This window comes from Heloderma suspectum, chromosome 1 (assembly GCF_057233095.1).
Source record: "Heloderma suspectum isolate Gila_16-S chromosome 1, 16-S_ref, whole genome shotgun sequence".
NCBI classification, from domain to species: domain Eukaryota; kingdom Metazoa; phylum Chordata; class Lepidosauria; order Squamata; family Helodermatidae; genus Heloderma; species Heloderma suspectum.
The window spans coordinates 390285109-390299142 of record NC_139458.1 but is presented as its reverse complement, the minus strand read 5'-3'; the positions used below and the strand labels follow the sequence as shown (position 1 = coordinate 390299142).

The window sequence follows — 14034 nt, the reverse complement described above, 5'->3', positions numbered from 1 at the left end:
GACATGAAAGTTACAGCTATATGCACAGCAGCTTATCTCAACTGCACTATGAGGAAATCCTATCTTTTATTAGCTTTCTTAAATAAAATAATATATATTACAAGAAAAATAATTAAACATAAATAGATCATAAAATAATTAATGGCAGCTCATTTGGAAAATGAGGAAACAAAGATAATTCAGAAGACAATAAAGCACATGGCTGAATATTATTACATTTTCCATTCTAGAACAGAACAAATTCTGTCCAATGTTCTATTAATTTTCTGATAGCTGTCCTTGCTTATATAGTTTGTCAATGTAGTCATTTTGGCTATCTGCCAACATCTTTCCAGACTCACTTCCCCAACCCTACCCAAATATCCAGCTTAGAAGCAGTTGCTTTTTTTTTTAATGTGCATCTCTTGAGCGACCGGGAGCACATAGTTAAGCTGTAATCCTAAACATACTTACTAGGGACTAAGCCCTGTTGAACACAGTGGGACATATTACTCTGTAAACATGTACTAAACTGTGCTGCATAGTGGCAATCCTATGCAAATTTACCTAGAAGTAAGTCCCATTAAATTACGTTGAATTTACATCTGAGTAGAGGTACAAAGGATTGTTCTGCACTAATACATTTCAGATCACACAACTCATCCTTTCAGATCACATACGATAATAGTTAACAGACCGAAGGGTAGCTGCTAATCTGTAATATCTTTTAGAAAACTACAGCTTGGCAATACACCTATATTCTTGGACATTGCCGTCAGATCTTGAATGAGTTGGCCAGGTCAGAGATAGCGTTGTATATCCTACAAATCTTAAAGGGTATCAGTGTCAGGAATGCCTTGGCGGCCTCCCCCAGTAGATCCCAACAGCCAACTCAAGACACAGACGAAAGGGAATTCTTTTCAAAGAGAAAAATTCTTTTCCAGGAGCGTGGCCTAAGCTTCAGGCAAGCAGTTGATCTCTGTTTGAAAGGGAGTCACTTGAAGACCCAGAACTTATGGGCTAGGGAGAGATCCTCCCTCTTTCCCTTGAGTCAATGGGAGGCAGCCATTGCTTGTGTGCCAAATGGGCGCTACGCCTCCTTTCCGCGCCCTCCATCGCTTGTTGTTCTTTGCGTCTGCGTCGAGCATCTAAGAAGCCCCCCTCCCGCACTCCCCGGGTCACTAAGTATCTCTGGAACGCTGGGAGGAGGAATCTGCCAGGTGCTGAGCCTGTGAGGGATGAGCTGGCTCCACTTCCACAGATTGCTGTTCCTCCTCAGAATCAGAACTGCTCTGGGGCTCTCTGGGCTCAGTTTCCACCCTGACATTCAGGTTCCATAAACATTTTATGTAAAAATAGTTATCATTTGGATTTATTTATTTATTATGTTTATATCCCGCCTTTTTTCCTCCTTAAGGAACCCAAGGTGGCATACATTAACCTTCTCCTCTCCATTTTATCCTCACAACAACCCTGTGAGGTAGATCCATTTCCATCCATCTTGTGGAATAGTTATGTTTAAATACCACCACCGCCATTTCCTTAGGTAGTCTTGCGTGCTATGCAAATATATATCCAAGAGAAAAAGAGCATATATTATATATAAATCAGGTCTGTTTTTTAAAAATCAGATTATAAGTGTGTTTGTTAATTCACCAACAGAGGTGCTGGTAATTTCTTTCTGAGACCGATAATTTCTGACTCTGTACAACTGACATATTGTCAAGTCCCGGAATTCTGGAGAGGGTAAGAGCGTATTACACCTCCCCTCCTAACACATGTGTGCGCACGCGCACACACACACACACACACTCAGAAATAACAAGCTGCCCACCCAAGCTTCCTCAAAAATTACCTTTCAGGACAGCAACCCTCACGATTGTGGCTTGCACATGTTTCTGGACTCCTGATAAAAGCAACAGGTTATTTTTGCCCTGGGAACCACCTGTCGGTAAGGCTTTTAGGCTAGAACAGCAGCTCTCCCTTTGCTGCCCAACCTCCAATCCCTGGTGCTGAAGATGTTTTGAACAAGGGGGACTCACACAGGGGCTGGGGCTGGGGAAACCGCCAGGCCTTATCAAGGAAAGGGATGGGGCTTTCCTCCTCTTGATTCTTAATAGCCTAGATTATTCATCGTTTCCCCAAGAATTCTCTGAAAAGCTCAGAAGAGCCAGCCCGTTCCGAACAGGGATGGACAGGGTTGGACCATCTGTAGTTATCTGGCATGCTCTGTTGCTTGTGTCAGTGACGCCTCTGACAATGACTGCCCGAATGAAGCTAAACTGCTTTCAGTACAGAATGTAAGAGTCCTGCTGGATCTAATCAAAGGTCCATCTATTCCAGGGCCACCACGAGACATGCTGCCACCTGAGGCGGGAGGATGCATTGCCACCACCTCCTCCTCCCCACCAACCCCTCACTCCCTCTCCCTCAATGTCCTTCCTCGGAGTGAAGTACTGAAAGGGGTGATGGTCTTGGAGACCACCTGTGCCATGGCAGCACAGCAGGAAATGAACATGCGCTAACAGCCCTATCCTCCATGAAAGGAAAAAGCACAAACATGTATCTATAGGGACAACAAAAAAAGTGTAAACTAGTGGGAATAAGACCAGATATTCAACAGGCAGTTGGCAATTTTTTTTCCATCTATTTTATTATATACTAGCAGAATACCCATTATGAAGATGGTTGGTGGTACATGGGGGGTCTCTATACTGCAGAGACCCATGTAGGGAATGCAATGTGCACAGATACACACACACACACAGAGTTACACTCTCCACACTTCTCCAAGTACTGAGAAGTTTCAGGGTGCAGTGCTTACCTAGGTTTAGTCTCCTTTGGAAAAAAGTAACTGTAAAGAGGTCACATGTGACATCTTGTAATATTTGAGATTATTTACAAATGTACAGGCCGAGGATAGGTGTTCGTTGTTGTTCAGTTGTTCAGTCGTGTCCAACTCTTCGTGACCCCATGGACCATAGCACGCCAGGCATTCCTGTCCTGCGCTCTCTCCCGGAGTGTGCTCAAGTTCATATTCATTGCATCCGTGATGCTATCTAGCCATCTCATCCTCTGCCATCCCCTTCTCCTTTTGCCTTCAGTCTTTCCCAGCATCAGGGTCTTTTCCAGAGAGTTTTCTCTTCGCATTAGGTGGCCAAAATATTTGAGCTTCAGCTTCAGTATCTGTCCTTCCAATGAGCACTCAGGGTTGATTTCCTTTAGGATGGACTGATTTGACCTCCTTGCAGTCCAGGGGACTCGTAAGAATCTTCTCCAGCACCACAGTTCGAAAGCATCCATTCTTCGGCGCTCAGCCTTCCTTATAGTCCAGCTCTCACAGCCATACATTACTACTGGGAAAACCATAGCTTTGATTAGACGGACCTCTGTCGGCAAGGTGATGTCTCTGCTTCTTACTATGCTGTCTAGGTTGGCCATAGCTTTCCTCCCAAGGAGCAAGCGTCTTTTAATTTCATGGCTACAGTCACCGTCTTGAGGTGATCTTGGAGCCCAAGAAAGTAAAATCTGTCACTGCTTCCATTTCTTCCCCTTCTATATGCCAGGAAGTGATGGGGCCAGATGCCATGATCTTCGTTTTTTTAATGTTGAGTTTCAAACCAGCTTTTGCACTCTCCTCTTTCACCCTTTCATATAAGTTAAATAAGCAGGGTGACAATATGCAGCCTTGTCGTACTCCTTTCCCAATTTTGAACCAATCGGTTGTTCCATGTCTGGTTCTTACTGTTGCTTCTTGACCCTCATACAGGTTTCTCAGGAGACAGGTAAGGTGGTCTGGTACTCCCATCACTTTAAGAATTTGCCACAGTTTGTTGTGATCCACACAATCAAAGGCTTTAGCATAGTCAATGAAGCAGAAATAGACGTTTTTCTGGAATTCTCTTGCTTTCTCCATGATGCAGCGAATGTTGGCGATTTGATCTCTAGTTCCTCTGCCTCTTCGAAACCCAGCTTGTACTACCGGTAGTTCTCGGTTCGCATACTGCTGAAGCCTAGCTCGTAGGATTTTGAGCATCACCTTGCTGGCATGTGAAATGAGCGCAATTGTGCAGTAGTTTGAACACTCTTTGGCGTTGCCCTTCTTTGGAATTGGAATGTAAACTGACCTTTTCCAGTCTTGCGGCCATTGTTGAGTGTTCCAAATTTTTTGGCATATTGAATGCAGCACTTTAACAGCACCGTCTTTTAGGATTTTAAATAGCTCAGCTGGAAGACTGTCATCTCCGCTAGCTTTGTTGTTAGTCATGCTTCCTAAGGCCCACTTGACTTCACTCTTGAGGATGTCCGGCTCAAGTTCAGTGGCCGCACTATCATGGCTATCAGGGACATTAAGATCTTTCCTGTATAGTTCTTCTGTGTATTCTTGCCACCTCTTCTTAATCTCATCTGCTTCTATTAGGTCCCTGCCTTCTTTGTCCTTTGTCATGCCCGTCTTTGCACAAAACGTTCCCTTGAGATCTCCAATTTTCTTGAAGAGATCTCTAGTCTTTCCCATTCTGTTGTTTTCCTCGATTTCTTTGCATTGTTCATTTAAGAAGGCCTTCTTGTCTCTCCTTGCTATTCTCTGGAACTCTGCATTCAGTTGGATATATCTTCCCCTTTCCCCCTTGCTTTTCGCTTCCCTTCTTTCGTGAGCTACTTGTAAAGCCTCCTCAGACAGCCACTTGGCTTTCTTGCATTTCTTTTTCTTTGGGATGGATTTCGTTGCTGCCTCCTGAACAATGTTACGGACCTCCATCCATAGTTCCTCAGGCACTCTGTCTATCAGGTCTAATCCCTGAAATCTATTCCTCACCTCCACTGTGTATTCATAAGGGATATGATTTAGGTCATACCTGAATGGTTTAGTGGTTTTCCCTACGTTCTTCAATTTAAGCCAAAATTTTGCAACAAGAAGCTCATGATCTGAGCCACAGTCAGCTCCAGGTCTTGTTTTTCCTGACTGTATAGAGCTTCTCCATCTTTGGCTGCAAAGGACATAATCAATCTGATTTCGATACTGACCATCTGGTGATGTCCATGTGTAGTCGTAGAGGATAGGTGTAGGCACAGCTTAATGCTCCAACAGCCAAATCCACTGCCCCACATCAGACCTCCAGAGGGAGTCAAGCCCATAGAGCTTACAGCTCAGCTCATTCTGTTAGCTGTCTTCTCAAAAAACTGCTTCTATTGTTTTCCCACTGACAGCTAGTTTGCCCCTTCCCTCTGAATGGGGGAAAGAAGAATGGGTTATTTTCTCCTAGCCTTCTTGGGCCATTTACCTATTGCTTCCTGAACAAAAAATGTGCCTGACTCTTAAGGGAGTCCCCAGCCATTAAACCTCTCTTATCCAAACCTGATCATGCAACAATATTTTTAAACATGTTTGCCATGACAAGCCAAACATTATTTTGACATATCCATTATATTACTGAGAATGAAATTAAATTACAGTTAAGAAGGGAATTTCATTGCTTGACACCTTATTGTAAAAACTGAGAAATTGGGATTTTTTATAAAATATGTATTTAAGCAACTTACCACTGGAAGTGTAAGCCAGGTAGCCATGACACGGTCAGTGATCCAGCGATACCAAGCCGGGGAAACAAACATCAATGGCAGCAAGGGACCAAGCATAAAAACGCTTCCGAAAAAACTTCCCAGGAATAGTGCAAGTACAAAGTAAATCCCTCTACATGACACCATGGCTCTGAAAGACAAAGAAGAAGGTCTTTATATAAACAGCTTTAACACTGACTTCTTCCCAAATTGGTTCAACTTTGGGCTTTTCCATTGGGTGGTATTCTATTTTTGGTTTAAATAATTTGTTTTACACATTCAGTACACAAAAAGGTCCTGTCATTAGCTGCATCAAGGAAGCAGTCATTTATGCACACATGGTAATTATTCGAGTATACCGGGGAAATGAAACTGACATTGAATCTAGGGATGCTGGAGAAATTTGAGATGGACTAAAATGAGCTCGGATTTCTAAGAATCCGACCTGCAGAATCCGCTGCGGAGCAACTCCCTCAAGCCATGCGGAGTCCATGGACTTTCGGATGATTTTTTTTTACTTCCCCGAAATTTATGCATATAAATTCGTGGGAAAATATGTAACTTTCTGCTGAGTAAATTCTGAATGGAATGGGGGACAATGCACTAAATGTTACGTACTAGGGTAAATTATGTAAATACTTAGGTAATTATTTACGCATTTTTCCACATGATAAAAAATACCACTTTGCATCTCTCTGTCAGCGGATGACAGAACAAAAGGCACTTGACAATCCACGAAACACAGACGGAGCAGATTTTAAACAGTCCGTACATCCCTAATTGAGCCCCCTTTTCATATCAGGCATTGCCTAGGAAGAGAACAATTCTAAGAAATTACGGTGGAGTAGTAATAAGTAAAATGTACTGTTTTCTACCCTTCATGTTAGAGAAGAATATTAATATAACAGTGGTCATTAGGTGAATACTACATTCTTCAACTTAATTCCGTATTAATTTTGGGTCACCGAATAACATTCTAAATAGATAGATGTCCAATGAAAAAATGTGAGAGAGGGAATAAAGGAGGAAAAGCTGCCACTGCAATGATGTTGCAGAGCTGGGTCTATGGAATGGTCCCCAATCTCAAGCCAGACATCATGCTACAAGAACCAAAGGGGGCTATGCCCAGAAGGGCTTGGCTTGGGCACCTGGAGAGCCTTGGTCATGCAGGCCCAAACAAACAAGCACACAATCCTACCAGCCTTCCTGCTCTAGAGCAGAGAATGCAGGCAGGGAGGTAAGGGTTGGATGCTGCTGCATGAAGGTGCTCAGTGTGCCTTAAAGTGGTGGCGCCAAACCTGCACGCACCCTTGGGAAAGGCACCTTCACGCCACAGGAGGGGGCTTGCACAAAGGAGCTAGGGGCTGGCAACTACCGTTTTCGGCTTGTCTAGCAAGACCAGGAAACAATGGAGTCCCTGTGGACCTAGCTTTACTTTTGGATGCTGAGATGGCAGCTGTGGCCAGGAGTGCTTTTGCACACTTTTGGCTTGTGTGCCAATTCTAGCCCTTGCTGGAGAAGGGAGATCTGGCTGCTGTCACACATACTTGAGTTAACTACTATGTGGGACTACTTTGAAGAGTATTTGGAACCTACAACTGGTGCAGAATTCTGCAGCCAGAGTGGTAGCAGGGGCTGGTTATTTGGAGCATATTACTTTTTGAGCTGAATTGGCTCCTCGCCCATATCTGGTTCTAACATTTAAAGCCTTAAACTTTAAAGAGGGCAGCATTTTTAAAAAATTCTGCCATAGCTTTAATTTGTTTTGATCTCCCGCTGTGGCAATGTATTTTTGAACTGACCAATGTTAATTTATGCTCTTCTCTTCCTGAAGTTTTAATGATTTAATGGATGTATTTATTATCTCATTTTTATTTTTGCATGTTTAATCTGGAAGCTGCCCTGAGGCCAAAAGACAGGGTAGAAATTTTCTCAAATTGTAGATGGCCTGCATCCAGTGTATCAGAAGGACCGAATGCTTCCATACAAAATTGCCCACCAGTTGAGATCTTCAAAGGAGTGCCCTGCTTTACATCCCACCTTTGTCTCATGTCAGGCTGGTAAACACGTCAAGGAAGAACTTCCTCTCCACAAAGAGGAACTGAAAGGAGGGCTTTCAGGTGGGCAGAATGTGGCATCTTGTGCCTACTTTACAGTTTTCTCACCTTCTGCTGCAGAAAATGTTACTGGCCAAAATCACTGCTGCAACAAAACTCGGATAAATTCAATATATGGCCAACCTCTATAATACCCTTATAAGAATCTGAGTTGAGATGTTCTAGGAGCATTGCTTCCCGTCAAAACTATAACACAGTTCTGATATTAAATGAACTGGATATATTAAGGAGTTTTGCTGCATAATGTGGAACAATCCCAGAGTATCCTATCATTGGCTAGGAAACTTTCCATCTTAGTAAGTACCTTACTATCATTAAACAAATTTGGAAACACTAATTTTCCAAATTAGAATCTACAAATAGCCAATTTTCCATTATTTAGGATTAAATTGGTTGTTTGCAACATGTAGGGCTTAGCACAGGCTGTTTTTGTTCACTACGTTGAACAGCTCTCTAAAAGGCCGGTTAAAAATTACATAGAATTCACACAACACTGACAGGAAACTGATGTTTTCAATTTCAGGGGTGGGCAGGGGGGAGAATAGCAGTGGAAAAGCAATCCATTAGGCTAAGTCATCGGAACCCAAGTATTTTCAAGTTCCATTAAAAATACACACACGAAACCTTGCTCTCTCTAATGTTACCTATACAAACTGAATAAGATGTAAACTCAAGCAGAATGCGGGAGACTGAATTCTGACAAATAAACCATGCACAACATGCATACCATGTCTAAAAATCACGGCTTTTATTTTTGGGAAAGTACCAGAGCACGAAAAGGGAAAATATGGCTCTTTTGTGGTTTAACAAAACATAATGCTATTGCTTCTAAAAGGAGAGCTTTCTGTTCAAGATTTTTCCTTTAGAAGACCAGGCAAGTAATAAAGTGTCACCCAGTCCAGCTAAATTTGCATTTGGGAAGCCTGAAGTGAAGTTTCGCCTCTGCCATGGTCTACTGTGTATATAATGCTAAACCATAGCTTAGTTTTAAGTGCACGAGCCTCAGACCCATGTGCTTCCTCCTCCATTGCACCCACAGAGGAGATCAGAAAGTTTTGCTTCCATTTTAAACTAGCTGCAGTTACTTGTTATATAAGAACTGGGAACTGTGGCTAATGTTAACTGTGGCTTATTGAAACAAGCCAGGATAATATACCATGGTTTTGAAGTTCTGAACTCCTCCTCACAGCTACACTAGAAGAAGAGAGGGGAGGGGGAAGCCTATGAGCTGGGAGCTTATACACATAATGCTGAACTATGGTTTTAGCATTACATGCTAACATAGCCCCTGGCTCTAATCAGACATAAGGCCAACCTATGGTTTGTGCTAAACACAAGTTAAGAACTCACACCATTGCTTGAGCTTCCAGTGTACAATAAGCAGACCATGGTTTAGAGCTACTTGTCTAATTTCATTTTCCATGCTTCATGAATTTTGAAGTAGAGCAAGTCCCATTTCTAGGGAGCATCAGGTTCCAGAAGCAGAGCAACTGTCACAACTATGGTCTGTCAATCATTTGTGAATTCAGATGTAACAGCAAACCACAGTTAGTAGAAATTGAGATTTGCAAGCCAGCTTCAGACTGCAGCTTGATATCCTGGTTTAGCAGCCAAGGTTACATACGCTGCACGTAGGTGCCATGCTGAATCGTGGTATGTTTTTAAGTCTGAACCTATGTCTGCTCATAAACCATAGTTTGTAAGGACCTGACATAGGTTCAGACATAAAAACATACCATGATTCAGCATAGCACCTGACTGCAGCCAATGTGACCTTGGGTAAGAGTCTGAGGTGGTTTGTATGATCAGTGGCACCCACCATGGCTTAAATAAGCCATGATGGGTTGCAGTACATGCCAGCCGCAACTGTGAATATTCAAGCCATGGCCGACAGGCACTGTGGCTTATTGTGATGTGCAAAGCCAGGCAGGGTAGCTTATTGCCATGGTTAACAAGCCACCCCAGAACCCTGTTACAGCCCATGGGTTATGGGTGGCTTGTTACCCACAGCAACAACTCACCCTGCCCAGGTTCACTTATCATAGTAAACCATGGCAACCACCTGCTGCAGCTTGAATATTCACGATGGCAGCCGGCACGCACTACAACTATGGTGGGTGCCGCCCATCATGCAAACTGGGTCCCTGTCTCTCTAATTTCTCTATCTTTCAACAGGAATAACATATTTGCCCCTAAGGAGCAGCTGCTCTTCATTACCTCAGTCTTGTCTGGGTTTGATGGAGAACCACGTGTCAACTTAAAATACATTCAGTAAACTAGGTGAACCATGTTAATCCTAAGTGACCTTCCAGCATAAATGCTAAATACTTGCTTGTTACTGCAAAATATGTGTTACCTTCCTTTTGTCTCCATCAGTAAATGAAAATTAAAGCTTGACTATCCCAGAGGCTGGGTTGCCCAAACTCCAGGAAATGTGGATACAAATTGAGTGCTTGCTCCGCAAAAACTGAGCCTATGTAGGAATTTGAAATATATGCCCTGCCTTGATTAGCAGAACAAAGCATTCATTCGGAAACTGGGTTCAATTTCTTGCCCCTATTTTTGAAAAAAACAAAACACCAAATACCCGCCTCACGCCCTACATCCTGATACAGGTTCATGAAATCAAGTCCTTTTTGTTAGTTAAAAAGGGAAACATTGTTTTTAGACAACTATCTTTTGCTGTAGTAAGAACAAATTTACAAAGGTTCTTAAGTGCCATATAAAAGCTTTATTCTAAAGTAATTTTCCACTTGTAAGAAAAGATCATGGAGAAGTGTTGGGAAGAATTAGGTTACAATTCAAACTGGAGGCTGGAAATTTTGAGATACAACTCTACTGTGGCACAAAATAGATTTCTCGTCTATTGTGTGGCAGAACGCCAAGATATTGGTTTATTGTACATTCGCATGTTCTTGTTGCCATAGCAAGAGAAAAACATTTTCGGTTTCCAGGTAACAGGGCACAGTAAATCCTAAAATATTTTGTTTTATTTTTCAGTTAATTTTAAACATTCTTGGCTAAGAATAGAGAGTTACTTTCCAAAACAGTTGCATTTTTTAACTCCAAAGTTTATTTTTATAATGAACATAAAATTACATACATAAATCACACAAAGATACAAAATTATTTCCAAGCCAAAATTCATAATAGCATCAAAATTACACTAATATATTTAGGAATCCTAATCCATACAGGAACCCTAACATACAACTATTCCCAAATCATACTAAATATTTTCTTGATTACAGCCTTCTGAAGGCAAATAACATAAATAAATAATCAGATTTTTCCAAATCATGCCTTAGCAGCTAGGAATGAGCCACAGGACATACACTCCATCCTCAACCCTCCCCTTTCCATCTCTCTTCCTCTGCACTCACATACTGGTTTAAGTAAACCCCACAGTTAGCTGTTACCTTCAAACTGGGGAGTTGTAGTTTAATGTCACTTAACTATCTAGGAACTTAAGCCAGTCTGAAGTTGGTTTAAGAGGCAGCATGCAGCCCCACTGCTTGTTCTTAAGCTGCAAAACTATGATTTAGCAAGCCGGGAACTGAGTTCCGAATCACGCCCTTATGTCTAGCTGGATACAAAATGGTATTTTCTTTACAAGACCACCATACACTGAACACTTAGGGCAGTAACAGAACCTATAAACACTGACTTGCACCCCTCCCCCTTCACCTTCTGTTTCCATCAGCCTTTTTGTTCTACTTTATTACTTTTGTTTCTTTGGCTGTGTTTCTTGTGTTGATATAAACTAAAAACAAAATAAAATTACTAAAAGAATGCTACTCAGAAGTAAGCCATACAGAGTTCAATGGGATTTGCTCCCAGATAAATGAGTATAGACTTGCACCAAAACTGCACTCTTAAGCTGTAATTCCATGTGCACATGTATGTGGGAATAATTCCCAATGGATTCCATGGAGCTTATTTTTGAGTAGACATGTACAGGATTGCACTTAGTCACTACTTCTATTATGGCTTTCCCAATGAAGTCAAAAAAGTTCCAGTAATTTCACTAACTCTGCATTTCAGGTTCTCACTTCCCCATAACTTAAAACAGGGGTGGGCAGAAAGTAGATAACCAGATGTTTTGGACTTCAACTCCTAACATTCCTGAGCTATGCTGGCAAGGGCTTCTGGGAGTCGAAGTCCAAACTTCTGGAGATCTACCTTCTGCCTCATCCTGACTTAAAACACAAGGTCATTTGAAACAACTACAGAGTAGCTGATTTACATTTTCTCTTGAGAGAAAGCATCTCCTTTTTTCTTCCAAAATGTGGGCAACTAAGGGCGCAATCCTATGGCCGCTAGACAGACAGCCATAGGATTTTTCGGTTTCTGGGAACTGAGCTTGGAGCCAGGGAACTGAGCTCAGTTCCCAATAACCTCACTCCCCACCCCCTCGTAGACAGCACGGTTTGTCCCCAGCTCCATGCCTGGAACAGCAGATTGAAGCAGGCAAACAGGGAGGGGAGGAGACCGTGTAAGCACCATTATAATGCTTCCTATGTGCCACCTGGCCTCCCCCCCGACGCACCCTGGCTTGACAGTCGAAATTGGCCATCTAGCCACAAATGCAAGGTGGCCGAAGCACAGAGGAGAAGATCCCCTCCATGCTCCACCCACCCTGCATTGAATAGTCAGCTGCCTCCGAGTTCGGAGGCAGCCAACTATCCCCATAGGATTGCGCCCTAAAACTAGCAGCTATAAACAAGTGAAATGCCAACTCAGTCTCCTGATTTGTGCCAAACTCAGTCAAATGTCCTAAAAAATAGTATAGGATACATTGCTAAAATTGTTATTTCTTCTATTTTTCCTAAAATGTTTGATGCAAAAGAACTCCCACCATGCATGCAAACATACCTGTTTTTGCAGGCTTTTGGAGCACAATGAAAGTTGATGGTAGTTGCCTAGCACTGCTACTGGTGAATGTTATTGTATTTGTTGCTGATTTGTGGTTTTAGGATTGGTTTTAATGTTGTCTTTTTTCTTACTGTTAGCTGTCCTGGGCTCTTTCAAGAGGAAAGGTGGGATACAAGACTGATAAATAAAATTGGCTGTTCTTGCTTTGCATCACCAGCAGTTAGAAGGAACTTTTGTAACATTTGTTAAGCTTTCAGGGCATCAAATACCATCTACTAGTAATTCCCAATTACACAGAGAGCTATATCCAATGTTACGCAAGCAGATGTCCGCTCATGCAACCAGACTTTCCCTTCCACTCTTCTTCCCTGAAATCTACTCCAGAGTGTCCTCCAACCCTCTGGAGGAGCTTTTGGGGGCTGCAAAGGGAGGGGGAATCCATTCTGTTATTGGATGCCGTTCCACTGGCAGACAGACGCTTGTGGATGCAACCCTGACACAGAGAGAAATTCTTAGACCCATTCCCCATATATATCTCAACATATGATCTTGTATTTATTTTCCAAGATGCTATTCTATACTTAGGATGAGCTGTTTACACTTAGGACTGTTTTTAAATAAAATTTGGTATAGTTTTGCCAACCTTCTCTTGCTGTATCACCACTTTCATTTCAAGTTCTGTATTCTTAACTGACTACTTAATTTTGCATGGTAAAAAATTAAAACAATTCTGGTTAATGACCATTTTTCTTCCCACTATTTCCTCTCTCTGCCCTGTTAATTAAGTCTTGTTAACTATTCTAGTTCCTGATTTTGGTCTATATTACATGTTATGCCCTTTACAAGCCAGAATCACAAACCAGGGTTTGCTCCTGGTTTACAAATCCTGGCTTGTTTGAGAGCAACAAGCCAGAAGGCCAGGTTCAGGCAACATGATAAGCTGTAGATTCCTAGTTAGTAGTTTAGCCAGTCACACTAGTGGGAGGAGCCAAGTGGGCATGAACAGATTGTATACACTAGCATCACAATAGGTCAAGATTCTGGAGAATCCTGGTTTGCCATTGCGTGTGAACATTTCTATTCACACACACACACCCCTTTAATATCTCTTACTGTGATTTCCTATTTTTTACCACTACTAGATGTTCTGTTACTCTTTGTTTCTACTGATTTTAACTGGCACTAGTAACATTTCTAAAATCTTTAACTTCATTCTTCACAAGCCACTTGAAAATATTCATACGCTTATTTTTAATAATACTATTCACATGGAAGTATTGTTGTAAATCAGTGGCAGATTTGACTTCTCCCTTACCCAAGGTACAGCTGAACTAACTGCTAAATCAGAACTTGATGATTTCTAAAAGGGTTTAAAAACAAGATCTGTGCAGATATTGGTCTCTAATCCAAACCAGAATGTATACATGAGGAATTCCATTGCACAAAAGACAGGAAACAATATGAAATCTATTCTCATCATCTGCTTAAAAATAAAAGGCTCAAC

At 42.0% G+C, this 14034-nt stretch overlaps 1 protein-coding gene across 9 annotated transcripts in view; it reads right to left on the bottom strand.

The window, feature by feature from the left end:
• Positions 1-14034, bottom strand: part of LCLAT1 (lysocardiolipin acyltransferase 1) — a 154747-nt gene that overhangs the window by 98500 nt on the left and 42213 nt on the right. For 8 of the 9 annotated variants that reach the window (XR_014786907.1, XR_014786908.1, XM_084828626.1 and 5 more), the window contains one exon: positions 5521-5689. Coding sequence is in view for 7 of the 9 variants with exons in the window: in XM_084828626.1 (XP_084684752.1) it covers positions 5521-5685 (165 nt within the window). In the remaining 2 variants the exon portion in view is untranslated. Of the gene's footprint in view, positions 1-5520; positions 5690-12530; positions 14026-14034 lie in introns of those variants that run through there. The other variant, XM_084828622.1, reaches the window with a different exon arrangement.